The following is a 27,177-nucleotide window of genomic DNA, read 5'->3' as shown; positions in this document are numbered from 1 at the left end:
TGTGGAATTCTCTGCCACAAGATATAGTGAGAGAGTGGCTTCTAGTTTGGATGGCTTTAAGAGGGGTTTGGATATCTCATGGAGGAGAGGTCTATCAACGGCTACTAGTCGGAGGGCTATAGGCCACCTCCAGCCTCAAAGCCAGGATGCCTCTGAGTACCAGTTGCAGGGAAGTAACAGCAGGAAAGAAGGCATGCCCTCAGTTCCTGCCTGTAGGCTTCCAGCGGCATCTGGTGGGCCACTGTGTGAAACAGGATACTGGACTAGATGGGTCTTGGGCCTGATCCAGCAAGGCTGTTCTTTTGTAGGAGTGCACAACTCAAATGTCCCAGTGGGCTGGAACCAACTATGACTTGGTGTGTGAGGGCCGAGGTCAGTTTTCAGCACATTAATTATTACACTGAAATTAATTAACAACATTAACAAATTGGTTACTGGAGGATATTTCCCCACTGTCAAGGGACCCACAATTTTAACCAAGGATAATGACTAGAAAATAGCTCCTGTCCCTGCTCAGTCAATGGGGCACCTGGAATGCATGCCAGTCCCAAACAAATGCCAAGTCTTCTCCTCTCCCCAAGTTGCTGTTGTTTTCAGGCCGCAAATCTAGTCATGCTTACTTGGAAGCAAGCCTTGCTGGGTACACCGTGCAATGTATTTCTGAGTAAACAGGCATAGGATGGCATTTTAAGGCAGTTTCCAGAGAGGATGGAGAATGGGCCCCCTTGGAGAAGAGGGAACAGACTGAAAGAGTGACCCTCTGCTTTTCTGGGATGCACTCTGCTTGTGCCTGCCTGCTGCCTCCACCACCACTGTTCCAACCCACTCCATCCATCATCACTGCTACTCAACAACTGGCTCACTCACTCATTGGTCCATCATTGCCACACACATCTCATCCGGTCTCAAGTGACCAATCACGTTTGAGCCACTGCTGCTCATCAGTGGGACACGCCAAGAGCACTTCAAGGCTCCTGCTGCAGGATATTCCTACTTGTGGGTCAGCAAAAAAAAGTCCCCATTGGCTGGTTCCAGCCCCTGGACCTTATGTTGTGCAAGCCAGCCTTAGGTGGTGGCAAAGTGATGGCGAGGCGGGCCATAACAAGGACACACAAAGCGCTGAGACACCTTGTGAGGGAACATTATTATTATTATTATTACATTTTATATCCCGCTCTTCCTCCAAGGAGCCCAGAGCGGTGTACTACATAATTAAGTTTCTCCTCACAACAACCCTGTGAAGTAGGTTAGGCTGAGAGAGACGTGACTGGCCCAGAGTCACCCAGCAAGTATCATGGCTGAATGGGGATTTGAACTCGGGTCTCCCCAGTCCTAGTCCAGCACTCTAACCACTACACCTCTCAACATGAGGTGGCAGCAAGGCAGACAACTGAATAAGTTCACAGAGGGAACGCGAGGCAGCAGCAAAGCAAGGTTGCTGATCGCGGAAGTGCCTGCCATTATGGTTACAGAGCTTCCTTCTTCACACAAATGCTGCCATTTCCATGAGCTGCAACAGGAGGGAGTTCTGATCCACTTTCAGCACTTGTAATTGTGTGTGGCATTCCTTCTTTGAATGTTTGAACAAGTCTTATTGAAAAAAGTAGGCTCATAATCTAATCTTTTAAGAATTACTATAGCACCAACATTCTGCATTTAAAATTAGGAGCTAGACTGATCCATTCTGCCATGATTTCAGCAGTGGTGCTTATAGTTGGGAGAGAGCTAGCAGATCAGGTCTCCCGCACCCTTGGCTTAATAGGTAATCTTTTACAGCTAGGCTTTGATATTTCTAATATGGTTCAGGTTAGTCACTAATGCTACAATAAACATCCTTGTAGCCAATATACCCAAGCAGGATTGCAAAATGACACCAGAGGGCTAAAGTTCAAATGAGAAGGTTCTGATTGCTCATGGATTCTATCATAAGAGCTTCCAATAGCATAAATTTATAGTAGTGTTACTTCATGAAGCTGCAAGGTAGCACTGTAGAGCAATAGTTCTTATGCAGAAAAGAAACATAACTGCTTTATAAGAATGCTGATGGATTAAGCCATAGGGACTTGCGAATACGACGAATATTTATATACCGCTTTTCAACAAAAAGTTCCCAAAGCAGATTACATAGATATGAATAAATAAAATGGCTTGTCCCCAAAGGGTTCACAATCTAAAAAAGAACCAGCAACAGCCACTGGAGGGATGCTGTGCTGGGGATGGATAAAGCCAGTTGATCTCCCCCTGCTAAATAAAGAGAATCACCACTTTAAAAAGGTGCCTCTTTGCTCAGTTGGCAAGGGACTTCAATGAACACACACTTGTGGCTTATGTTACTTCATAAAATCACAGGGTAGATAGCATAAGGATAAACTTTGTATGCAAGAAATAAAAAATAAAAAATAAAGTGTTCACCAAATAGAAGTTCTTGGTATATTATGGTTTTTTGGAAGTATGGTATCTTGTTATTGGTATCTTAGAAGTTATGATTCTTGATCACAAACCCCATAAGGGTTTGTGTCCCAAAGCACAAAATGGCAATATTAAGGCTCAAATTCATAACCATAAAAAGAAGGTTGCTGTTGGGTTATTCCACAAGGACTGCAGTAAACCTGTCTTTGTGGCAGTGATTACTGCACAGAGCCACAAGATGGGAGTCTCCGTCTGAGATTCTTATGTAGGAAAAGGGAGAGTCTGGTTTACAAAAACCTTTCAGGTGGGTTGGGTGAGCCCTAAAGGCTTCTATAGACATATTTTTGTGGCAAGTGCTATTGCACAGGGCCACAAGGTGGCTGCATAAAACCAAATTATGCAAAGAACAATATTTCTTAGTCAAAACATTACAAATGAATTACCGTAGTTATCCTGAAGTCCCTGTCTTTGGCAGCAATATGGCAGCCAGAGCTGAAGGCTATTTTCCTTCCTCTTTGGCACCTGAAGTACTTAGGATTCTAGTCAACACCGAGTACCCAAGACATGTACATTCAAATCTTTCTGGATCCCCTATCTTTTTGGTCATATTCAATATGGATTTCTTCTTCTTCTTCTTCTTAAAAAACTTCATTCAGTTATTACTGGAAAGTGGTAACAAATCACCTCATATTATTTTTTTTGTTGAAATCTGTGTTTACACAGCTGAAATCAAGTCTTGAAGTTCCAGTTTGGCCACACAAACTCAAAACAGACAGCAGCCATGCTGTCTGTGTGGCAACATCACAAGTGCCTGTCTTGTGGCCTGGTTAGTGAGCACAGAGAGTGAAGTTTCCTGTCATAATCTGACAAAAAAAAAAACATTATTTTGAAAAATCCACATGATACAAATGGTATATAGCACTACTGTACAATGTATATACTAATATATAGTATATATTAGTATATAGTACTGATGTGAATTTGGTTCGTCCCTGGGCCCGCCTTAAACCAATCAAACAGACTCAGTGGGAATCAATTAGAGGTATTTAATTGCTACTGCAGATAACAAGGTAATTCAATGGGCTATCGCTCTACATTGAATACAAATTGGTTATAGGTGCATCTTACATTTATACAAACAATCTGAATGATGCTGACACCCCAGACGTAGCATACGTGGCAACAAAATGGTGGACTAAGTATCTAGTATGCATGCGAATGATTCATTGCTCATCTGGTGATCACTCCTTATTTGGTTACATCCTGTTTTCTAATCTGTCCTGTGAGAACCAAGTTTCTTTAGATACATTTTAGTGGGGAGAGATAATGACGTTGATCATGAGAGGACTTGATGGCTCTGGGCCAAGCTGGGCTGGGCTGAGGTTACTTTAAGTTAGAATTAGGTTTTCTAAGTAAAATGGAGTTGCTTTGGTTTTCTAAAACACATCAGTTCCCCCCGAAATACTGTATCATCCTGAATCTTCAGGATATATGGGTTTGTAAGGGTACAGCTATATATATGGGTCTTACATTATGGCAAGGTTTAAAGGTTCTCATAAACACTTGGATTAAAGCTGGAATACATTATAAGCAGCAACATGTGATTAACAATAAAAGGAAATACATGCTATAACTAGAATCACCTTCCTTGCCCATAAATCAATAGGCTTTCCATTTTAGTTAAATGAAAGTTCTAACTGTTGGAAATATTAATAATAGTTCTTTTCTAACACATAAACTTCTAATCTTGGAAATATAAAAGGAAATATAGTTCTGTGTTTTGTGTAGCTAAAGGATTTGGGACATATGTGGTTTTGGGATGCCTTAAACATTACAGAAATAGTAGGTGCTGAATGGGCTGTACATATGGCAATAAAACTAGATACATTGCATACAACATCCTAGAGCTACAAACATAATTATTATAATTCTGTACATCACCCACACATATCCTTAACCACCCATATCTGGCATGATTTGATATAGAAAAAAGTTTTATACATAACAGTAAGGTGTACATATAAAGATCATACAACTTATAGCAAGCAACATTGTTTTAACCCATCTTTATCCCAAATAAGTATCAATAACAGTCTAGCAATGTGGAACCAGGTGCTTCTGGCAATTAAGGGGTTATCAGCTTGTGGAAAGCGATAGCAATGACAAGTCATGTACAATCACATTGATTAAATACAAGTGTCTATAAAATTAGCAGGTAAAGCTTGGGATGGCTTAATGTCTTAGAGCACAAAAGGGACCAGTAACTTGGAGATAGGTGCAGACTTTCAGGTAAATGCTTTGGTTGAAAACAATTAGATGATTGGCACAATATGTAAGTGAAACGTGAGGTCTATGTCATTACAGCACAAGAGATAGCAGGATTTTCAACATAATGATAGCACATAGTCATTACAAGAAAGTAATATAAGAAAGTGGTGTAAATCATCAACTCCCACCCCCCTTAGTGTCCTCTAAAGTCTGTCATGGCCAAAAAGAAAGCCATGGAGAGCTTTAAAATTCAAAATCTAAAAGTCCTTGGTAAGAAAAACATTTTAGTCCTTCAGTTGAGAACCAAATGCTGTTGTACAACGTTGCAGGATTTTGGCTATCCTGGATGTTCTCTGATCCGTGTTGTTTTGGCTTGTTTGGCTAGTGTCCACAGACAAGCTCGAATGTTCATGTGTTTGGGACCCTTGACTCCCTCCCCTTGTGGGTAATCTGAAATAGTGTCCTTGGCAAGGTATCTTACCCAGGTAGGATGGTTCCAGGGCTTCACAGCTTAGGGAAATGCTGTTGCATGTATGACTCCAGAGAAAAGTGAACAAATTGGCTTGCTTGTTTGTTGTCTATTCCTCTCCTACAGCACTTAGGAGCAGGAAGATGAACTGTGCATTAGGCCCTCTTCTTTGAACACAGGACAGGGTAGCAGATGAACGTTCTGTCACCATTGGGTTGGACTGGAAATGCAGATAGGGACTGCCCTCTGGTAGCTGCTGCTGCTGATGGTTAGTTTCCCTGGGTCACTGTTGATGGAGACTCCCTTGAAATCACATTCTGGCGATGGATCCAGGTATTCCTTCGATCTGGGGAGGACCAATCCTTCTTGGAAAGACAATTCAAGGCACTGTTGGTTGCAAACCTGTTTACTTGAGAGAAAGACAGGCAAGTGAGTTGCCAATTCCCTTCACACACACACACACCCATGTAGGGACAGCATCCTGAGACTAAGTCTCTGGGTGCTAACCATCAGCACAAAAGGAAAATCAAGTTTTCAAGGCAAATAATACAAAGGATGGATAAAACCTGAGGCTATTTTCAATTTGGTCTTTTGGCATTTTTTTCCCTTTTTTTCCAATTTATATTTTTGTTTCCCTGCTTGCCCTGGGCCCCTCTTCCCCGAAGACCAGAACAGGGGATGATGTCTTCATTTAAGGCTTGGTGGCTTGTGTTGTAGGCTGGTTTCTGATCACGAGAACAAAACAGCAATCCTGGGCAAAAGCAAAGCAATAAAGTCAAAAGGAAAAAGGCATTCACATTTTTCACCCCCCCCCCCCCGTGAGTTTGGGGTTTTGAGGAGGCATTAAAGCCTTTCAGGTCAAGCATAGTCATTGCTAACAAAGTCCAGTTTCCATGTGGCATCTCACATTCTCTTCTGTATCCTGTTCTTCCTCCTTACAACAACCCTGTGAGGCAGGCCATATCATTTGAGTGGAAGGCTCTGTGTCACCTAGCAAGTATCATGGCTGAATGAGGATTTGGACTCGGGTTTTCCCGGTCCTAGTCCAGCACTCTAACCACTGCACTACGTTGGCTGACAATCATACTTACAGGTCTTTGTCAGGGCAATCAATCTCCATCCAGTATAACTGACTTCATCATCAGTAACGTGTAGATAGTTGTGGTGTCCCAGTTCTCCATCTTTCGCCTCATAATTAACAAGTCACTGATGGATACAAGTTTGGGTTTGACATTTCTGTAAAGCGAAAACAACCTCTCGAGACAAGGAAAAAGATAGCCCACAGTCAATCCCTGCCCTCTGTTTACCCACAGCTTGGGCATTACCTGACTTGGTATGTCCAGTGAGATACTACTATACCTTGGTAAAGTAGGATTGTTTACTACACAAATTACACAGGCTGTTGCCACATGTTCTGCAAAAGGGTACATCCAAGAGGCACAAAAGTGTCTTTGTATTGACTAGGAAAAACCAAAGGATTGGTTCTGCAAGAATTCCACATCCATCTGCTGTTCTTTACCAGCCATCCTCTTCTAAATGCGCCCCCTGCTGTGGTGCAAAGTCAATGTCCTTTTTCTGAATATGTTGGGGGGGGGGGCGGGTTGTGCCAAGATAGTTAGCACAGGAATCAAAGATGCTTGGAAACAGGAATAGAAGGAGCAGCGGTTTTAACTGCAGCATCTGCCATCCAATTACCCTTTGTCACTGGGTCATTTCCCTCTGGTGACCTCTGCTATGGATGACTGCAACCTCTTCTAGTAGTGTAACAGCAGTCTAGAGTTCTGATATCTGTGTCCCATATTTTACTTCCTTGTTTCCCACTGTTAAAATCTTCTTTCTTTCCATGTGGCCCCATGTGTTGTGTAAAAATTACCTTGAAGGTGATGAGCTCTGCAAGCTGTGCTGAGATTCCTGGAGAAAGAGATTTTACCACCAGAACTTCATAGTCAGTCACTACTCCATAGCCAGCTTACGTTGTTCATCTTACATGAAGCTGCCTCCATCTGTGTACAGATCAATGTCTGCATTTTGGAGAGGTTCATCTTTAAGATCAGGATGGCTTGGCATAGATGCAGTCCACAGCTTGCAAGCAGTCATGTTCTTGGTCTTCTGTAGGCTCAAAAGGAAGTAAGTAGCTGGATTAAGAACAAAAGTAGTAGCCGTGGAAACCCCAGGATTCCCCACCAAAGTCAAATGATATTTGGTCATGTGTGAGGGAGTCAGCCATCTATTGCCCCAGACTAATCCCCTTTAGCTGGGAAGTTTATAAGGTGAATTGCAACCCGGTACTTTGGAACTCCTTGCCACTTGCAGGAGTGATAACCAAAATTTCTCATTTCTTCAAATCTTCCGTCCAGCCATAAGCAGCACTTTTGCAGAGGTGGGAAGATTCAGCCCTCCAGTTGGCCAGCTGGAACTGCTGGAAGTTGCCCTTTGTTGCTCAGGCCATGACCAATTTTATGTTCAATTAATATAACAACTGTGAATTTTGGAATTCAATGTCAGAGCAAGTTTGGTCTGGAACAGTTTACAGAAAAACAACAAAAAACAACATGTCACTAGAATAAATACATTCTCAAATACAAGAGAATAAACAGAATAATTACAACTGAAACCTCATCTTCACAGAGATGAGCTATAAGATTGATGCAGGATTAAATTCCTACACAGAACCAGAGCTTTGGGCTCCCACTCAGAAACATGCACGCACACACACACACACACACACACACACACACACACACAGGCTTGTCTGTGTATTTCGCAGAACAAGGGACTAAACAAAAGAATTTTTACAAAGAATTTTATAACATTTCCAATATGTTAGCCATAAACTCAGTTAAGAAAGTAGCTTAAATAGAACAAACTTATCACAGTCATCTTAAGAAACAATCCACATTACTTCCACATTACCTCTCCACAACTTATATTTTCCAACTTACTGGTTCCTTTCAATCAATTTTCTTTTTGTTTAACAACCTTCCAACCCAAATCCTTTCATGTTTCCTGGTTTTTCCCCCCCTTTTCTTTCTTGTTTTTTTTCCCCCTGCAATACCTTGCACAAACTTCAATATACACATTCTTTCAGCCTTTTGTTCAGAGAAACTTTTAGCAGCAAGAACAGTGTTATCTTTTGGCTTCCTGCCAACATGACGGTAGCAGCTAGAATTTAGACTGTTTGTAACTTCAAGGGCAAAGCTTGGAAACAGCTTGGAAACAGAACACAGAGACATGATTTTTGCAAAAGACAATCATTACTTTCTTCTTTAATACTTTCTTCAGACCCCTTGTCTTAGAGCACAGAGGCGTTTTTAAACTTTCATTCTGAGGGCATCTCCCCTTCTCGTGAGAATCACCCAATTTTTCAACACGCATCCTAAAGGTACTTGCTATTTCTACTCCCCATAGTCCCCCCCTCATTTGCTCGTGCTTGGGCCATTTAATTTTGACTCAAAGTCGCCCCTCCCTTGGGCTTTTGGCTTAAGTTGCCCCTTCTCTTGGGCAGTAAGCTTAAGATTGCCCCTCTTGGGCAGCCCTTCTTCGGCTGTTGGGTAGCCCTTCTTCGGCTGTAAGATTTCCCCCCTTGCTTGGGCTGAAGATTATAGAGATAATGAAAACCAAAGCAACTCAGCAATGAGAGATAATGAAAACCAAAGCAACTCCACTTTACTTAGAAAACCTAATTCTAACTTAAAGTAACCCCAGCCCAGCCCAGCTCGGCTCAGAGCCATCAAGGCCTCTCATGATCAACGTCATTATCTCTCTCCACTAAAATGTATCTAAAGAAACTTGGTTCTCACAGGACAGTTTAGAAAACAGGATGTAACCAAATAAGGAGTGATCACCAGATGAACAATGAATCATTCGCATGCGTACTAGATACTTAGTCCACCATTTTGTTGCCACGTATGCTATGTCTGGGGTGTCAGCATCATTCAGATTGTTTGTATAAATGTAAGATGCACCTATAACCAATTTGTATTCAATGTAGAGTGATAGCCCATTGAATTACCTTGCTATCTGCAGTAGCAATTAAATACCTCTAATTGATTCCCACTGAGTCTGTTTGATTGGCTAAAAGGCGGACCCAGGGACGAACTGAATTCACATCAGTACTACTGCACAATGAAAAGTACCGAAGGAAAAGAAGTGACTGACGGAAAGCATGGGTAAGTGCTCCAAGAAGAGAAAAGGTATTCAGAGAGGAATCCATGTTTGTGTGTCAGGACCATTTAAAGGTTAGTGCTACTAACTTATAAAGTGTTTGTTATCTCTCAGTATAGTTGTTTTTATACATGTTTTTATTTGATTTTTCTCACATTAAAAAAGGGAGCAACTCTGTGAAGAAAGGAGGGGGAGTAAATTGGCTGATCAGTGCCCCCTATTCTTTTTGTCCTTAATCTTAACAGCTGAGAAGGCCTTCTGTCAGGGCTGGTGAAATCTGGCTCATTCCCACCCCTGCTTTACCAGGTAAGAAATGTCTTGAAAATAAAAGTATAAAGGATGTGTCTGACAGTGGCCTTCTCCTTCATTTTATTTCATTTTACCTCAAAACTGTGCTAGGCCTCAGTGCTGCTATTTGGGTTTTAATTGATTGATTAAGTGCCATCAAGTCAGTGTCGACTCTTAGCGACCACACAGATAGATTCTCTCCAGGATGATCTGCCTTCAACTTGGCCTTTAAGGTCTCTCAGTGGTGCATTCATTGCTGTTGTAATTGAGTCCATCTACCTTGCTGCTGGTCGTCCTCTTCTTCTCTTGCCTTCAACTTTCCCCAGCATTATGGACTTCTCAAGGGAACTGGGTCTTCACATAATGTGTCCAAAGGATGATAGTTTGAGCCTGGTCATTTGTGCCTCAAGTGAAAATTCTGGATTGATTTGTTCTATGATCCATTTGTTTGTTTTCCTGGCTGTCCATGGTCTCCTCAAAAGTCTTCTCCAGCACCAAAGTTCAAAAGCGTCAATACTTTTTCTATCTTGCTTCTTCAAAGTCCAGCTTTCACATCCATAGAGTGTCACAGGAAACACCATTGTCCAAATGATTCTAATCTTTGTAGGTATAGACATGTCACGGCATCTAACTATCCTTTCCAAGGCCTTCATTGCAACCCTACCAAGTGCTAGTCTGTGGCGTATTTCTTGACTGCTGGATCCTGGTCTGTTGATGGTCGATCCTAAAAGGCAGAAGGTATCCACCACTTCAATGTCTTCGTTATCAATTCTAAGGCTGGTTGCTGAACCTGCTATCATTAATTTAGTCTTCTTTACATTTAGTCATTTTACCACTCTCCAATAAGGAGAGTCAGCTGCTGAGTTCCTTCTAAGGGCCATAGGGTCCAGGACTTACAGACAGACATTCAATAGATGCAGCTTTCATATATAAGAATGGAAACAGCACCTGTTATTCTGCCTGTACTTCAGAACTTCAGCAGGTGCAGTTCCAGTCTCCAAATGTTGGGGAAATTTTTCCTATTGAATTTCTGTCTTTCATTCAGCTGTTAGACCAGGGCTGCTCAACTTCGGTCCTCCTGCAGATGTTGGCCTACAACTCCCATAATCCCTGGCTATTGGCCACTGTGCATGGGGATTATGGGAACTGTAGTCCAAAAACAGCTGGGGGGGCAAAGCTGAGCAGCTCCAGGCTGATAGTGTGCTATACCAGTTTTTTCATTGAGCATAGCTCCAGGCTGATAGTGTGCTATACCAGTTTTTTTCATAAAAATCCACTCAGCAACACAGAATGCTGACGTGGCTTATCTTTGTAAAGATATTTAACAGTACAGATAAACTAACAGAGAGGTTCAAACAGGATATGACAGTGGCAAGATCTGTATGGTTAAACCTGGATTTGCAACAATCACACAGAAGATGTGGTATGCAATACTAACAGAACTCCAACCTGTGCTTATGCATTGATATTTTTAAACTCTTGTCATTAGAAACTGATAATTGCACACTTCTGCATATTCATCCTTTAAGCACTTTTGTTTGTTCTGTCCAGAGATATCACCAGTGTTCTCTTCTGAGTTGTAATTTTTATAGCTGAAACCTGACTTGCTTCTACCATGCCTGGCAACCTGTGTCTAGCACCTGAATTATAGGGTTAGGCAGTGGTTACCAAAGAAGCTGAAATTTAGAGAAGAGGACAGTTGAAGACAGGAAGAGGGACGGAGTAAGGAAAATGGGGAAAGAGGGAAATTTATTTTAGGTGAGAGGAGCTGAGGTGTTGTGAAATTCTCAGAGGTAAGGCAGATTCTCTCTCCTAGGGTCAAATCATAAGCCATTGTTGTAGTTCTTGACAATGAGCCATTGTTGTCGGACTGGGAATCCAGTTATGGATATTTATGGATATTCAAGACACCTTGTAGTTCCTGTTACCAGACCCACTTGCTTTACCATTTTGGAGTGCTTCAGTGTACCTCCTAAACCCAAGCCTCAGCCATTTTCTCTATATATATTTGGCTTGGAAGAGAAATGCTGGCTGCATTCCTGGCAAAAGGTCATTCTGGCAAGGCGCTTTCCTAAAAGGCACTTCTCAGGTGCATTTGCAAAGACCTGTAGCAAGCCAGAGGAGATGCCCCTCGCTGATTGCATTAGAGCACCAGCAGGAGAACTGCAGAAGTGCCCTATCTTAGAGTTGCAAAAGCAACAAAAGAGAAAGGAATGCTAGTCTGATGAGTCTTCAAGGCTGAGTTGAACTTTTGACAGGTCTGCACCATTTGATGCTAATTTCCCCTGTTTGAGCCAAAACATAGTCATGTAGCTGACATGCCTCCTGCAGACCTTGTAATATTCCTCCAGGCAGGCCTCCAATAAGGTGCTGAGTGCATGCATCTCAAGAGACAGTAGAAACACTTAATAGTGTCCTGAGATTCCAAGGCAAAGGATGTATTGCAGGCCTGCTCAACTTAGGCCCCCCAGCTGTTTTTGGACTACAACTCCCATAATTCTCAGCCACAGCAGCCAATAGCCAGGGATTATGGGAATTGTAGGCCAACATCTGCAGGAGGGCCGAAGTTGAGCAGGCCTGATCTATTGCTAGATATTCTATAGCAATAGAATATATTGCTATATTCTAGATAGGAATATAGGAAGCTGTCTTATATTGAGTTGGTTCTTGAGGGGAATTCGAGTATGCATAAGTTTCCTACTTAGAACCTGAACTGGGTCCTTAGCGGGGTCATAGGGGCTCCTTTTGAGCCATGCCTTTTATTATTTATTTCATTACATTCATTCATTCATTCAATTTCTATACTGCCCTTCCAAAAATGGCTCAGGGTGGTTTACACAGAGAAATAATCCTATATAATAAAAGGCTAAGTGAGTGGCCGTGGCTTTGGAACGTTGGGGATCTGCGTCCCTGCCTCCCTGGGCTGTTCTGGGCCTGCGCGAAGCGCAGGCCCAGAAGAGCCCAAGGGACACAGAACCTCAGACACCAGTGTCCCACAGCCACGGGCGGCCATTAGCCGGTGTGTGGCGGCGGGGGAAAGTGGCCGAGGCAGCGGCAGAGCCGCCGCCTCGGCCATGAGCTGCGGCACGGCGAGAGGAGGCCGAGACAACCAGAAGCGGCCGCCCTGAAAAAGGCGAGGGCAATGGCGGCGGGGGAAGACCGAGACGGGGGACAGGGAAGCTGGGCGAGGTGGCGGCGAAGCCGCCAACGAGGCCCCCGCCCGCTCACAGCCGTCGCCGCCGCCTGCTCACCCGCCCTCCCAGCTGCCCAAAATGAAGCTGGGCGAGGTGGCGGCGAAGCCGCCAACGAGGCCCCTGCCCGCTCACAGCCGCTGCCACCGCCTGCTCACCCGCCCTCCCAGCTGCCCAAAATCACCTTCCCCGCTCCCCCCCAAAAAAGATTAAGGGCCAAAATGGCCCATGAGAAGGTCGCCGCCCCCGCCTATCGCCCTCCCATCTGTCGAAGACCACCTTACCCGCTCCAGCCCGAGGGAAAAGAGAGGAGCTCACGAGCAGAGCTCCTCTCTGTGCTAAGTCACTGCTCAAACTGCCGCTATGGACGCAAAGGACGCCTATTGCGTCCATTGCGACAGTATAGGCAGCAGCTTAACACAGAGAATAGCTCTGTTTCCGAGTTCCTCTCTTCTCCTTCGGGCTGGAGCGGGTAAGGTGGGCTCCGGCAGCTGGGTGCGCGGGAGGGCGATAGGCGGGGGCGGCCACCTTCTCATGGGCCATTTTGGCCGTTATTCATCCACACACACCCCAAAAAAGTAAAAGCAAAATAAGGAAGAACAAAAACAGAGACAACAACAAAACAAAAAACAAAAAGAGAGAGGGGACAAGGGGGGGGGAAGAGACAGAAAGAGAGAGAGAGAGAGACAGAAAAGACGGGATAGAAAGCTAGCGCCCATTATCATAACGGGCTTAAAAATACTAGTAAATAAATAAGATGCCTCCCTGTCCCCAAAGGGCTCACAATCTAAAAAGAAACATAAGACAGACACCAGCAACAGACACTGGAAGTCTTAGGGCCAGTTACTCTCCCCCTGCTAAATAAAGAGAATCACCACGTCAAAATCACCACGCCTCTTTGCCAAGGTAGCAGGGGTACCGATTTTTTTGGCAGCTATCACCTTTCCTACAGAGTATCAACTAGAGGCTCTGCCTTCTGATCCACCGTATTTTACTTACCCATACAGGAATGAGGTGATGCTCAGGACTTTCATTATTAAGATAATCACAGTTTATGACAGATATCGGTCTGTTTGATTAGTGAATCCACTAATTTGGGGACCAACTAATTAGGCTCTTTAGCCCAACTTTACACCTGGATTCAGATTTTCTTCCAGGCAGAAAGGAGGCACAGTTGGGCTGATTGCTCTCTCCTTGCTAAATATGAGTGCCACCATTTTAAAAGGTGTTTTCTGCCCAGAGATTACATTGTTTTCGGGTCATATTTATCACAAAACTCACTTTCTAAGCACTTTTCCATGTTTGCCTCAAGGCCTTAATATATCCTAATGTTGCCTAGGGAACTATAGCCAAAGGAAGCTGCTCAAGTCCATCTCATTCACTACCATTTGTTGATGAAACAGCTTAGAATGTATCATACTTCTAACTTCCACTGTGTGAAAAATTAGTATAAAGAAGTCGCATTACAAAAACATATAATCAAGTTATAAGTCATCTTCCAATCTATTATACCAATAGCTTCCTGAAAATTGGTAAATAATTAGGCTTGTTAACCTTATTTTACAGCAGGAAATAGATCTCCTTTCAGAAAGAAAGGAAACACAACTAATTTTAACACACTGTAATTTTATTATAGGCCTAAATTAAATAAAATTTGCCTGCATTCTGGTAGGTTCCAGGGTTATAAATCACCTAGAACAGTTGTTAAATATTTTAGTATCATTTGTCACACTTTCAGTAGAAGCTGCTCTTGAGGCCCAAGACACTGATCACAGCTTAAGAACACACAAGCAACTGGACCAATCACTAGTCTTCCTGCCAAAACATTGCAATAGGCTGGTTCAGATGTTTAGATGCCATGATTAAATCTCTTGGTTCTGCACAACATTCCTGCCCTCGGGAACAGATGCTCCCCTCTTCCTTACCCACATCCTCCAGCCTCAGAGGTGAGATGCCGCTAAACACCAGTTGCAGGGGAACAACTGCAGGAGAGGTGCAAGTCCCCTGCCTGTGAGCTTCTTTAAGGTATCTGGTAGGCCACTATGTTAAACAGGATGTTGGACTAGATGGGCCTTGCGCTGATCCAGCGGGGCTGTTCTTATGTTCTCATCAGTCTCAGAATAATTTTACTTTTGTTTGGACAAGTTAAAAACAAAACAAAACTGATTGTGACAGCCAAAACTAACCAACCAACCTTGGTAAATTCTGACCAATTTCCCTAAAATAAACCTAGAACTGAAACCCACTTCAAACCTTGGATCTAAGTTTATTTTAGGGAAGTTGTTCAGAATAAACCAAGATTGGTCAATTCAGACATCACAAGCAAGCTTGACTTGTTTTTAACTTCAGTCAGAAAAAGTATTCAGCTGAGGTTGGCATGCCTGCAGCTCTCACTCAGACCTCTCTCTTGAAGCTGATCTTAGACCTTTAGTTTAGATCTGTTGCCTGAACCTGATCCTGCACTTATCTCCTGAAGCTGTTAAATGGACCTGTTGCCCAGACTTGACCCTGGACCTGTTGCCTGATCTTAATCCCAGAGCAGTTAACAGGATCTGACAGCTGATCTGTCACCCAGACCTATCACTTATGCTTTTCCCAGGATCTGTTGCCATGACCTAACTCTGAACCTCTCACTACAAACTCTCACCTTCACCTGAGCCTCAACCTATTGCCAATAATGAACCTTGGACCTAGCCTCAGACCTGTCACCTGTTCTGACCCCAGAATGTTATACTGGATCTGATTTTGGACTTGTTATCCATACCTGGACCTAATCCTGTCAGTCTGACCTTACTCTGGACTTGTTGCACTCAACTGTCATCTGCAGCTTCAGACCTGACCCTGAACTGATATCTGAAATAGGGCTGTTCTTCCATGAGGTTAAGTGTCCACCTAGAGCAGTAGATTTTCAGAGTGCCACCAGGGCAGAAAAATGCCACCCACTGCCTCACCAGCTTCCCTCTGCTGCCTATGGGTACAGCTCTGCTCTTCTCTAAGTTGTGCTTCGCTGCTCAGCAAAGGGCCACTTTGAAACAGTCCTCCTTCACCACCATGCTTTGCAAAAAAACAGAGGCAGCAGAAGGAAGTGGACTGAAGTCAGCAGAATGGAGTTGCTCTAGGCCAGCACTCTACTCCTCCAGCTCAAAACATTTCATCTTTCCATGCCTGCCTTCTCACAACCCAGAGTGCAAGTGGAGGAGAGTGAGAATGGCTCTGACTCATGCACTTCTGGAAGAGGTAATGGGGTGGGAACATAAAAGGAGAGCAAGTGAAAGAGAATGAAGGACACAATAGGCTGGACAAGGAAGGGTGAAAGGAGAGAAAGAACGGAAAAGAAGGAAGCATGTGACAAGGGTGAGCAGGGAGGTGGAAAGAGAGAGAAGGAAGGACCCTGGACCTGTTGCCCGCAGCTATCACTTGGATCTGTTGTCTGCAGCTGATCCCCAATACGTTGCCTGCACCTGACCCCAGAGCTGTCACCAGACTAGTCTCCTGAACCTGGTCTTGAACTAGGGATATGCTCAAAGTGTTTTGGCACCTCTATTTCGAGGCTCGGAGATGCTTTGAGCTGCCCCAGCCGAAGTTTTGGCGGGGTGTGTGTGTGAGCGATCACTTTAAAAAGAGGAAGGCAGGTCTTACCTCCCCCTCCCTTGCTCCTCCACCACCCCAGAGTGGCGCTGTTTGTATCCAGCAGCCAGGCTCTCTGTTTGCCCGGCTGCATCTTGCTGGGAACAAGACGTTCTCTGTTCCCAAGAGCCTTTGGGCAGTGTCAGGAAGGAAATTGTGTCTGAGCACGTGTGGATGCAATTTGACTGTTCAGTGTCACACTCTGGTCTTAAACCAGCACCTTTTTTAAAAAAAAAACAATCATCAAATAACGCTCTGAGACAAGCCCAGATATTCCAATCTTTGAAATGGTTATTTTACTTTCCTTTTGCAAGCACATTAATAAAAAATTCTATGACAGATATTTAATTTACTGAATGTTCCTATAAGTGTAAACTATGCAAAATGATTTTGCCTGGGCAACAATATTGCATAGGGCATAACTGGATCAGGGAAAAGAAGAGGCAAATATGCAGAGAACAGGCAAAAAGATTAGAAGACCAAGAGATTTGAGGGAAAGCAAGCAAAAGCAAGCGGGTTTAAGGTCCAGTCAAAGCCTTTTAAGCAGCTAGTGAACAGACTAGTGAACAGAGCCGCATTTTTCTGTTTCCTACCATAGAGGTTTCTGCAAGACTAGTTCATAGCCTCAGGTAAGTCTACATTCTACAGCAGAGGTTACGTAGGAATGTGATGCTGAATCCCATCCAAAAATGTGAAAATACTGGGCCAGTTTAGATTATACTGGCCTGCCAAAATTATGTGGGGAGCAGTTTGTTTGTGCCCATCTCCCCACCTCCAGTATACTTAAAAATAGCATGTGGTGAGAAAAAGTGTGCAGTGGCAGGATGGCATGTCAGGGGCAAGATGTGCACCCATGTATGCCTCATGCATTTTTGCAGGCCGGGCAATCAGTATCATCTGAACCAGCCAAAGAAAAAGATTCTATGAGAGTTATTTCATTTCTTGAGCTTTCCTGTTGGTGTAATCTACACAAAATGGTGGGCCTCACCTACTGGTTGTAAATAACTGAGAACACATGCTTGGATACATATGAACTTCTTCAAAAGAAATGAAAGAGACAAGAGCAAAGGAGTCAGGGTTGAAGTCGCCCAGGTTTTTTGTGTTGGGTGACTTCAATGTTCACTTCGGGGCTGGCTTGTCTGGTGTAGCTCAGGAGTTCACAGCGGCCATGACAACTCTGGGCCTATCCCAATTGTCACAGGGCCAACCCACACTGCTGGTGATACTCTCAATTTGGTCTTTTGCTCAGATCAGGGTGGTGTTCTGTTCATGGAGACATCTAGAGTGTCTCCATTATCATGGACAGACCACCATCTGGTTAATGTTGGTCTCGTGGCCACAACCCACCTCTTCAGGGGTGCAGGACCTATTAGGATAGTCTGCCAAGGAGACTGTTGGATCCTATAGGATTCCGGGAGGCCTTGGAGGCATTTTAGACTTGGTTCTGCTGGTGATTCTGTTGATGCCCTGGTGGAGACCTGGAATAGGTAGCTTACACTATTGCCCCTAAGCACCTTCTCCGTTCTGCTTCACAGTTGGCTTAATGGTATACCGAACAGCTACGGGAGCTGAAGTGTCAAGGGAGAAGACTAGAGCATAAGTGGCGGAAGACACGACTTGATTCTGATAAGACATGGCACAAAGCCCACTTGTGTGCTCATTCTGTGGCAATACATGCAGCAAAGAAGCAATTCTATTCTGCATGTATTGCGTCTGCAAGTTGGCATCCAGTGTTGTTCAGAGTTGTGAGGGAATTAACCCAGGTTCCCTCCTCTCTGAACTTAGATCTAGATTTTTCATGCTCCTGCTCTGAGGATTTTAAAAACTTTTTTGCAGATAAAATCTCTCACATTCGAGCCGACTTCTACTCCACAGTTATGGCAGGGTCAATTGTAGAGGTGTCCAGTAACTCCTCTGGCTCAGTTCAAATGGATTAGTCTCAATTTGTGACTCCTGAGAGGATGCGGACAAGCTCCTTGAAAGTGTTCGGCCTACCAATTGTCCTTTGGACTTATGCCCAACATGGCTTATAGTAGAAAGGCTGTTAGAGATGACCTAGTTGACATAATAAATGCCTCGCTGAGGGAGGGCAGGATGCCTTCATGTTTGAAGGAAGCAATTGTGTGACCTTTGCTTAAGAAGCCTGCCCTAGAGCCCTCAGTGATGGATAAGTATAGGCCAGTCTCCAACCTTACTTGAGTGGGCAAGATAATTGAGAGGGTGGTGGCTGATCAACTCTGGCCAATTTTGGAAGATATTGATTATCTATATCCATTTCAGACTGGCTTTAGAGTGGGCTATGGGGTGGAGACAGCCTTGGCCGGCCTGATGGATTATCTCTACCAGGGAATGAACAGAGAATGTAACTCTGTTGGTTCTTTTGGACCTTTTCTGCAGCTTTCAATACTACCGTATCAACCATAATATCCTTCTGGATCGTCTGGAAGATTTGGGAGTAGGTGACACTGCCTTGCAGTGGTTCCGTTCCTATCTCTCTGGTAGAATCCAGATGGTGTCGTTCGGGGATGGTGGTTCTCTGAAACAAGAGCTATTGTATGGTGTCCCTCAGGGCTCCATCCTGACTCCAACGCTTTTTAACATCTACATGAAAATGCTAGGTGAGATCATCAGGAGATTTGGAGCTGGGTGTTATCAATATGCTGATGACACCCAAATCTATTTCTCCATGACATCATCATCAGGAAATGGCATAACCCCACTAAATGCCTCCCTGCAGGCAGTAATGGACTGGATGGGAAATAATAAATTGAAGCTGAATCCAAGCAAGACGGAGGTACTCATGGTAAGGAGTCATGCTTCAAGGGACGTGATAGATCTTCCTGTTCTGGATGGGGTTGCATTTCCCCCAAAGGAACAGGTACGTAACTTGGGAGTGCTTCTGGACCCAGGCCTCACTCTGGTTCCTCAGATAGAGGCTATGACCTCTACCAATATGTATCAATTTCGGTTGATACAACAACTGCATCTGTTCCTTGAAGATGTTGATCTCAGAACTGTGGTACACTCTCTGGTAACCTCTAGGCTTGACTACTGCAATGCGCTCTACGTGGGGCTGCCTTTGTATGTGGTTCGGAAACTTCAGTTGGTTCAAAATGCAGTGGCTAGATAGGTTTCCAGGGTGTCTTGGAGAGACCATATTATGCCTGTTTTACAACAATTGCAATGGCTACCAATAGGTTTCCGGGCAAAATACAAAGTGCTGGTGATCACCTTTAAAGCTCTAAACGGCTTTAAACCACACATTGAGATAATCAAGAGAGGTCCATCTCCATATACCACCAGCTCATCTGGCAGTGACTCGGGAGCAGGCCTTCTCTCTGGTCGCTCCTGGGCTGTAGAATGCGCTCCCTATGGATATTCATGGCTTAATGTCTTTGCCAGCCTTCAAAAGAGTCATTAAGACACCTTTTTTCAGCCAGGCTTTAAAAATCTCTGAATGTTTTAAATTTTTAGACTGTTGTTCTTAATAGTTTGTTTTATTTTGGTTTTGGTTTTTGTGAATCGCCTAGAGCCTTTGGAGTCAGGCTTCATATATATGTGTATGTGTTTTATATATGCATGCCATTAGACATATGTGAGGGTTAGAGATGTGAAGGGCTGGGGGAGGGGGAAATTGGGAACACTTGAGAAAAGCTTTTTTTTTTTTGGTCATGGGGTGGGTTTGGGAGAAAAATGCCCTTGCCCCCCAGTTTTTTCCAGTCCTTACATCTCTAGAGGGATCAAAAGGAGCTCTGCATATACCTTCAAATTTTTTAAGACAATTAGGCTTGCTTCTTTTGGACTTTCAAGCAACACCATTTATAAAATGTATAAATGAGAGAGCACAATTGAACAGATGGGACAGTATGTAACTATTTCTTGTGCATTCAGAAGTCCAGAAGGAATCTTGTCATTATTAATTAATTTTGCTTAGACTCTCTGGGAGAAACCACAGGTTAATCATACTAAAGGTTGGCAAACAAGATTCACATCAGATAATATTAAATGAATTGAAAATGCTCCAGCTACTTACTTCAAAACAGCCCTGTCTGTTGCTAAGATGTGAAAGTATATGCAGGAAGGAAAGCTATTATTTCCCATTTGCTCACATAGGAGGAAGTGTTTTTAAGTGGCTGAGAGTATCCAGCAATCTGCAGTTCGAACGTAGATACTATTTCCCCGCCCAGGGAGTTAATTGGCTTTAAAATATAAGCTACACCCAGTTTTTCACAGCTTGAATAAGCATCAGTAGAACCTGAGAGACCAACAGAGCCACTATGAACTTGTGAAAAAAACCCAGGCATTTTGTCATGCATGTTATTTCTCTGGAAGTTCTGTAACAGCAGCACATCGGTTGGCTGTATTGCTGTCTTTAGCATGGGCTGTGCTAATATCAGCAGTCCACAACAGGATATAGAGACATGGGCACTTCCACCCTGCAACAAGTACCTATGCCCTTTACTGCCAATGCGTGCCCTCATCCCAGTGACAGTCGTGTGTTCGGCATTGCTGCTACTCGGTGTGGCAGGCAACATTCTGACTGTGGTGGTGACAGGTTGTTCCCGATCACTACGCAATACCACGAGCCTCTACCTAGGAAGCCTGGCTGTTGCTGACCTGCTGTTGCTAATTCTTGGACTACCGCTTGACTTGTACCGTCTGTGGCGCTCCCGGCCATGGGTTCTGGGCACAATGCTGTGCCGTGTGTGGCACTGGTCAGGTGAGGCATGTGCTTATTGCTCTATCCTGCACCTGACAGCTCTGACAGTTGAACGCTACCTTGCCATTTGCTTTCCACTTCGCGCCAAAGTCCTGGTGACACGACGAAGAGTAAAAGTACTGTTAGTGGTACTCTGGACTGTGGCACTGCTCTCGGCTGCACCTTTCTTCTTCCTTGTGAATGTTCAGCCGGCTGACAACACCTCCAGTGATGATGACTTCAGCCATGAGTGTGGCCCCACAGTGCACGCCAAGGAGTCAGGGCTGTTGGGTACTATGCTCTTGGTCACGACAAGCTACTTTGTGCTGCCCTGCCTCTGCCTCTACCTCCTCTATGGCTTAATTGCTAGGGAGCTTCTGTATGGCAACAAGACACACCTTGGTGTGGCATCATACCAGGGCCACCAGCAGACTGTGCGCATGCTAGGTGAGTAAACAAGTTATCATCTGGACAAACTATGAGGGGGGACACCAGGTAAAAACCGCCCTATAGCCAAAGAAACTCTTCAACCAATTCATGCCTTCTCCATAGATTCTCCCCAGCCTTATAGAACTACCATGGAATAGAGCTATCCATGTATGTATAAAACCCTTGTGTACAAGTATATCCTACAGCATTAGTTCCCACAGGTCTCTCAAGATCCAGCTAAGGCCTCCAACTACCATTTTCATATCTGGACAATCCTTAAATGGATTTCCCCAATAGCACCACAATTGTCAAAGCCAACTGTCCTGGGATTCAACAATCAATCTATTATATTTGTTTTCCTACTTCTTTTTTTCTCCTTCCTTGCAGTTGTGCTGGTTCTGGCTTTTGTAATTTGCTGGCTACCCTTCCACATCGGCAGGATCATATACATCAACGCTTGGAGTTCCAGGATGATGCATTTCTCACAATATTTCAATGTTTTCGCATTGCAGCTTTTCTACTTGAGTGCTTGTATCAACCCAATTCTTTACAACCTCATCTCAAAGAAATACAGGGCAGCAGCTTATAAACTACTAGTGACCCACAGATCTGGAGAAAGGGCATCTACAATGACCAGAAACACCACTAGTTACAGAGAGACTAGTGCTAGTATTAATAATTAGATCACCTTCATTGGCCACAGTGTTTTCACTGCAAATGTATAAGCAGACTGCTTTCAAGTAAGTTAAGGTTTAGCCTTCCAGGCATTATACATTCTTTTATCAGTGGGCTGGTTCAGGTATAACACCAAATGATTTGGAGATACATGAGTGAACTTTTGGGAACCTCCAGTTCACGCACAAGACAGACAGACAGACAGAGACAGACAGCTCTTCCTTACATTCCATTCCAGAGTTTGACCCTAGTTTCCAGTCCTGGTTTGCAGGCAAATGGAGAGCATACTAGCATGCTTGCCACAATCCAAGAAAGGAGGGGATGGGGAAAACTGTAGTATGCAAAGGAATTGGATGTGCACCAGCTCAGTGTCTTCTCAAGGTCTTATGTTTGTGGAACATTATATTATTTTATACCATTAGTGCTTTGAATTTATGTTAACAGATACCAACATGCATCATGCTAATTTATTCTTCTTTAATTTATGAATGTGTTTATATTGACTTGTTTAGGTCTAGCAGGTTTAAATGTGACAAAATAAAGAACAGAATTATGAGGCCTGATGCAGGAGTGAGGAGAAGAATATTACAGTGATCTTTTTACCACTAAAACCAATGTAATATTTTTATAGCATTCATTTCTTTTTATTCAGTTGGCTTTTATTTTGTGTCACTTTGGACACTTTATGTTAGACATTCTACCATTAAAATAAAAACATAAGATTATACTATATAAATATGTAATTCAATTATATTTTCTGCAATCGTTTATTCTAATTTGCCTCAGAAATTGGGTAGTGTAAATGTTGTAATGATTTGAGTACCATTCAGTGACAGAAGGCAAATCAAGGGGGGGAAAGGTTTAACCCAAATTGCTCTTAGTTCAGGAAACAATCTGGAAGCTGAAAACATACGTACAAGTGGAGTAAGTTTCAGTTGTAATGAGAGGAGTGTTTTTTAAGAGTACAGTGAACTGGCTGCTTATTTTTGCCAGCAATGCCCTCTTTCTAGACTGTTACATGTGGAAACTTCAGCATGAAACATATATATGGATGTAGTTTTAGTGGCAAGCCTTATGCTAAGAACTACTGGTAATTTTCAAAATGACTAGTCTGAATATATACAGAGTGATCCAGGGCATATTTACCACTGTTCAGGGGACTTACTACACACCCTAAAATTAGAATGGTGACAATATTCTAAATATCTAGATACTGTATATGATAAACTACAGCATTTCAATACGATATGGAACATTGGTATAAAGGCAAAATAAAGTATCATTTTGTATAGTTTTATCCATAATTCCCTCCATGTATTATGCTTATCTGTTTGACTGTAATTTGACAACACCAGTGTTTCAGGTCCAATGTCCTAGCCATTAAAATATACTGCTACACAGCTCTGCAATTTTTAAATGCACAGGAAATGGAGTACGCTAACCAAATTTAATACTGGCATATTATGCTATTGGTTCTCAAATACTTGGGTATAGAAAAATATTCATTATGTATGTCAATGTTGCTTTCTATGTTGATTCTGATTTAATCTTAAAATAAAGTTAGTTGAACAGTAACTTGCTTCCATACCAAAATATATCATTGGGTTCGAAGTATGTGAAGATTGCCTTCTGAAACACTAATTAAACCACAAGCACAGTTATTTTGTTGTGGGCAAAATACTTATGGATTAAGGTTTGGGGGGCAAAAATACTTAGGGATTAAGGTAATTCTCTTCCCTTCTTAGTGTGAGGGGCAGGGTGTGTGTGTGTGGCGGGGGGGGGGTAATACATGTTTTGCATTCAAGAGACATACTTACACTATCATATTCAAGGCCTACCTGAGCTGAATATCTGTGGATTCGTTGTCCATGGGTTTGCGTATCCGTGGTCAGGTAAAAGTCACACGACCTCGGCATATGCGGAAAAAACGGGGGGGGGGGGATGCCAACCTTGCATATCCACAGATGTTTCGGAGCCTCATAAATGACCCCACCTCACCACTGTGTAGTGAGCGAGTGATAGATGCTTGTAGACCACCATTTCTGCTTGTCATGTAAACCACTATCTTGGCACCTTCACTGACAGATGAGGAAGGTTCAGCAGACTGTTCAGCAGAGTAAGGTTCAGCAGATATATCCCAACTCTACAGTGCACCATCTTGCTCTCTCCACCTGGAACCAAGCTCCAACTCCCATCCCTTCTGGACTGTATGTCATTAGGAGAGATGAGAAAAGGCCAGAGATGCACTGTGAATGGTTGATGCCAGACTTGCTGAAGCTGACATGTTGTGGTTGCTGCTGCTGGCTAAATCCCTGCCTCTGCAAGACCAGATGCTTCTGGATGCTTTACCTATTCCAAACAAGGTCTGGCATTGTGAGAGGGGCTGGTTTAATCTGCCCTCATAGGAACACAGGAAACTGCTATATACTGAGTCAGACCATTCGTCTATCTAGCTCAGTATTGTCTTCACAGACTGGCAGCGGCTTCTCCAAGGTTGCAGGCAGGAATCTTTCTCAGCCCTATCTTGGAGAAGCCAGGGAGGGAACTTGGAACATCAGACGCCGGGACTATGTGTCTCAGTCTCCGGATATCTCACAATGCACCGCGCGACATGTGCAGTGCATTGGGGGATTCTCCCAGGAGATGAGAGATCTAGGAGCCCATCTCCACATCTGCTGGGGCTGAATGTAGCCACCAGACCCAGCAAACCCATGATCCTGCAGCCTGAATTAAGGGCTTTTTACCCCAGATAAGAGCTGGGTTTCAAAGCTGAGCTAGGCGGAGCTGCCCCAGGTCTGATCCTGGAGATTCTCACATACAGCCTAATCTAGGCTGGACTTCCCTAGTCTGGGTTAGGGTGTACATGTGAACAACTTCAGTGTGTTCTCCACCATCCCAAATGACTTAACTTGGTAATGGAATAGAAAATTAGGGTTGTCTTTTTGTTTGTTTTTTCTGTTTTGTTTTTGGCCTGAATCTAAAACACCCCCATTTTGTTCTTTGTTCAAAATCAGCCAATCTGAAACACCCCAGTTTTGTTTGTTCAAAATTGCAAAATCTGAATCTGAAATGTTTTGGATTTTTAAAAATGGCCCTGAGACAAAAATAGAGGGTGGGGATGGTAGTGCCCAATGGGTAGAAGCTACCACTCACATTTCAGAGGAACTGGGCAAAGGGCTGATTTTTGGTGAATTTTTGAAGTTTAAGAATTTTCCCATAGGGAATAATGGAGGTTTCAGCAAAAAGTGGGCTTCGTGTGAGGGGGGAGGGGTGGCCCAGAGCAGAGTAGGGTGGGTGGTAGTGCCCAGTGGGGGCAAGGAAGCTGCCAGAATTATTTCAAAGGAATTGGGCAGAGGGCTGATTTTTTAAAGATTTAATGGAGGTTACACGTCTTTAAAGTTCTTCCCCATAGAGGATAATGGAGGTTTCAGCAGCCCCATAACTGCACTTGGGGGCACTGGGGTGGCCCAGAGCGAGTGATGGTGTAGAGCACATAGGGTGCCAACCACCCCCATGGGATGCTAACCCATGGGGTACTGGGTTCTGTTGTTTCTGAGATGTTTTGAGTGTAGTTTCTCTGGTAGCATATGAGAGTGGATTCATGGTTTGTCATTGAAAATCTCATATGCTACCAGAGAATCTACACTCAGAACACCTCAGAAACAACAGAACCCAGCACCCCATGGGTTAGCAACCCATGGGGGTGGTTGGCACCCTATGTGCACTACACCACCACTCGTTCCCGGCCACCCCAGTGCCCTCCCAGGTGGAGTTATGGGTCTGCTGAAACCTCCATTATTCCTTATGAGGGAAAACCTTAAAGATGCGTAAACTTCAACAATTCCTAAGAAATCAGCCCTTGCCCTATTCCTTTGGAATCTGGGTTGTGGCAAGCACCCCTTGAGGCACTGCCACCCAACCCACTGTTTTGCCCCTCAGGCCCCCTTTCTGTCCCAAATCTGCCCCAAAGACATTTCAACTTCAGAAATTCTTTAAAAATCAGCCCTTTTCCCAATTCCTTTGTAATCTGGGTGGCAGCAGGCACCCATTGGGGCACTACCACCTGACCCACTCTTCTGCCCCCAAAGCCCCCTTTCTGCCCTGAATCCACCCCAAATAACATCAACATCACACATCATCATCAACAACAGCAGAGCTTTGCAAAGAACCAGGCAGATTTCCAAAGGTCATGCACATCCACATCCCCCCCAGAAATGCAATTATCTACACACAACAGTGTGAAACTACAACAATGAAATGCACACTGCCTCACACAGTGTGCACACTGCCCCACTGGCCAATGAGGGTAAATTTTACCCTTAAATTTCCTTAAAAGGAATAAGGAGGCAATTGCCAGCAGATCAGCCCATGCTTCCGCTGGCCAATCTGCAGGCTGGAAGGGCTAGAAATTCAAACAGATGTCAAAACTCAAAATGGAGACTGAAGGAGAAAGACTTTTCGTGATTGCAAAATGGAGTTCCGAAACAGCCGAAACAACAAAACATTTTGTATCCGAAACAGGGACATTTTGTTTCAGCTACAAAATTTTCTGTTTTAAGCATTGGGTGTTTTGTTTTGGCTACAAAACAACTGAAATGGCCTGTTTGGGGCACAAAATGTTTTGTATCTGAAACAAAATGCACACCCCAAATAGAAATCACACCAGCATAGGGATTCCATTCATTTCTGGGGTGATTTTTCTCCCAATTGACTTAACATGGGAATGTGAGCCAATTCATTTTGGGGTAGGTTCCCCCCCCCCGTGTCATATTTTTATTGATAACATAAATATTGGGGCGGGGGGCATGCTTGTGGCTATATCAGAGTCCAGGTAAGAGTTTGACAACAAGAGCATTGCTGAAAGAGCAGTGGTTCACTTTTTTATGCACCTTTCGGGGAAATCCACCCTAAAATGCAGATGAGGGTTAAAAATGAAAAGTAGGATGTAAATATAGAGA

At 43.7% G+C, this 27,177-nt stretch overlaps 1 protein-coding gene across 3 annotated transcripts; it reads left to right on the top strand.

Annotated features, from left to right (window-relative positions):
- The first annotated feature begins 13,221 nt into the window (after positions 1–13,221).
- MLNR (motilin receptor) lies at positions 13,222–23,781 on the top strand. 3 transcript variants are annotated; one of them, XM_053303823.1, is made up of 4 exons: positions 13,222–13,261; positions 16,832–17,045; positions 20,530–21,562; positions 21,932–23,781. In XM_053303823.1, the coding sequence occupies exons 3-4, from the start codon at positions 20,731–20,733 to the stop codon at positions 22,225–22,227; spliced, it is 1,128 nt and encodes a 375-aa protein (XP_053159798.1). In that variant the 5' UTR covers positions 13,222–13,261; positions 16,832–17,045; positions 20,530–20,730; the 3' UTR covers positions 22,228–23,781. The 3 variants fall into 3 exon arrangements, with proteins under 3 accessions (XP_053159798.1, XP_053159727.1, XP_053159641.1); XM_053303752.1 differs by lacking the exons at positions 13,222–13,261; positions 16,832–17,045 and adding an exon at positions 15,560–16,026; XM_053303666.1 differs by lacking the exon at positions 13,222–13,261 and having other exon boundaries at positions 16,563–17,045.
- The last annotated feature ends 3,396 nt before the right edge of the window (positions 23,782–27,177 follow it).

The sequence above is a fragment of the Hemicordylus capensis genome, chromosome 1, assembly GCF_027244095.1.
Source record: "Hemicordylus capensis ecotype Gifberg chromosome 1, rHemCap1.1.pri, whole genome shotgun sequence".
Classification (NCBI taxonomy): Eukaryota; Metazoa; Chordata; class Lepidosauria; order Squamata; family Cordylidae; genus Hemicordylus; species Hemicordylus capensis.
The sequence above is the reverse complement of the archived record's forward strand: the minus strand, read 5'-3'. Positions and strand labels throughout refer to the sequence as shown.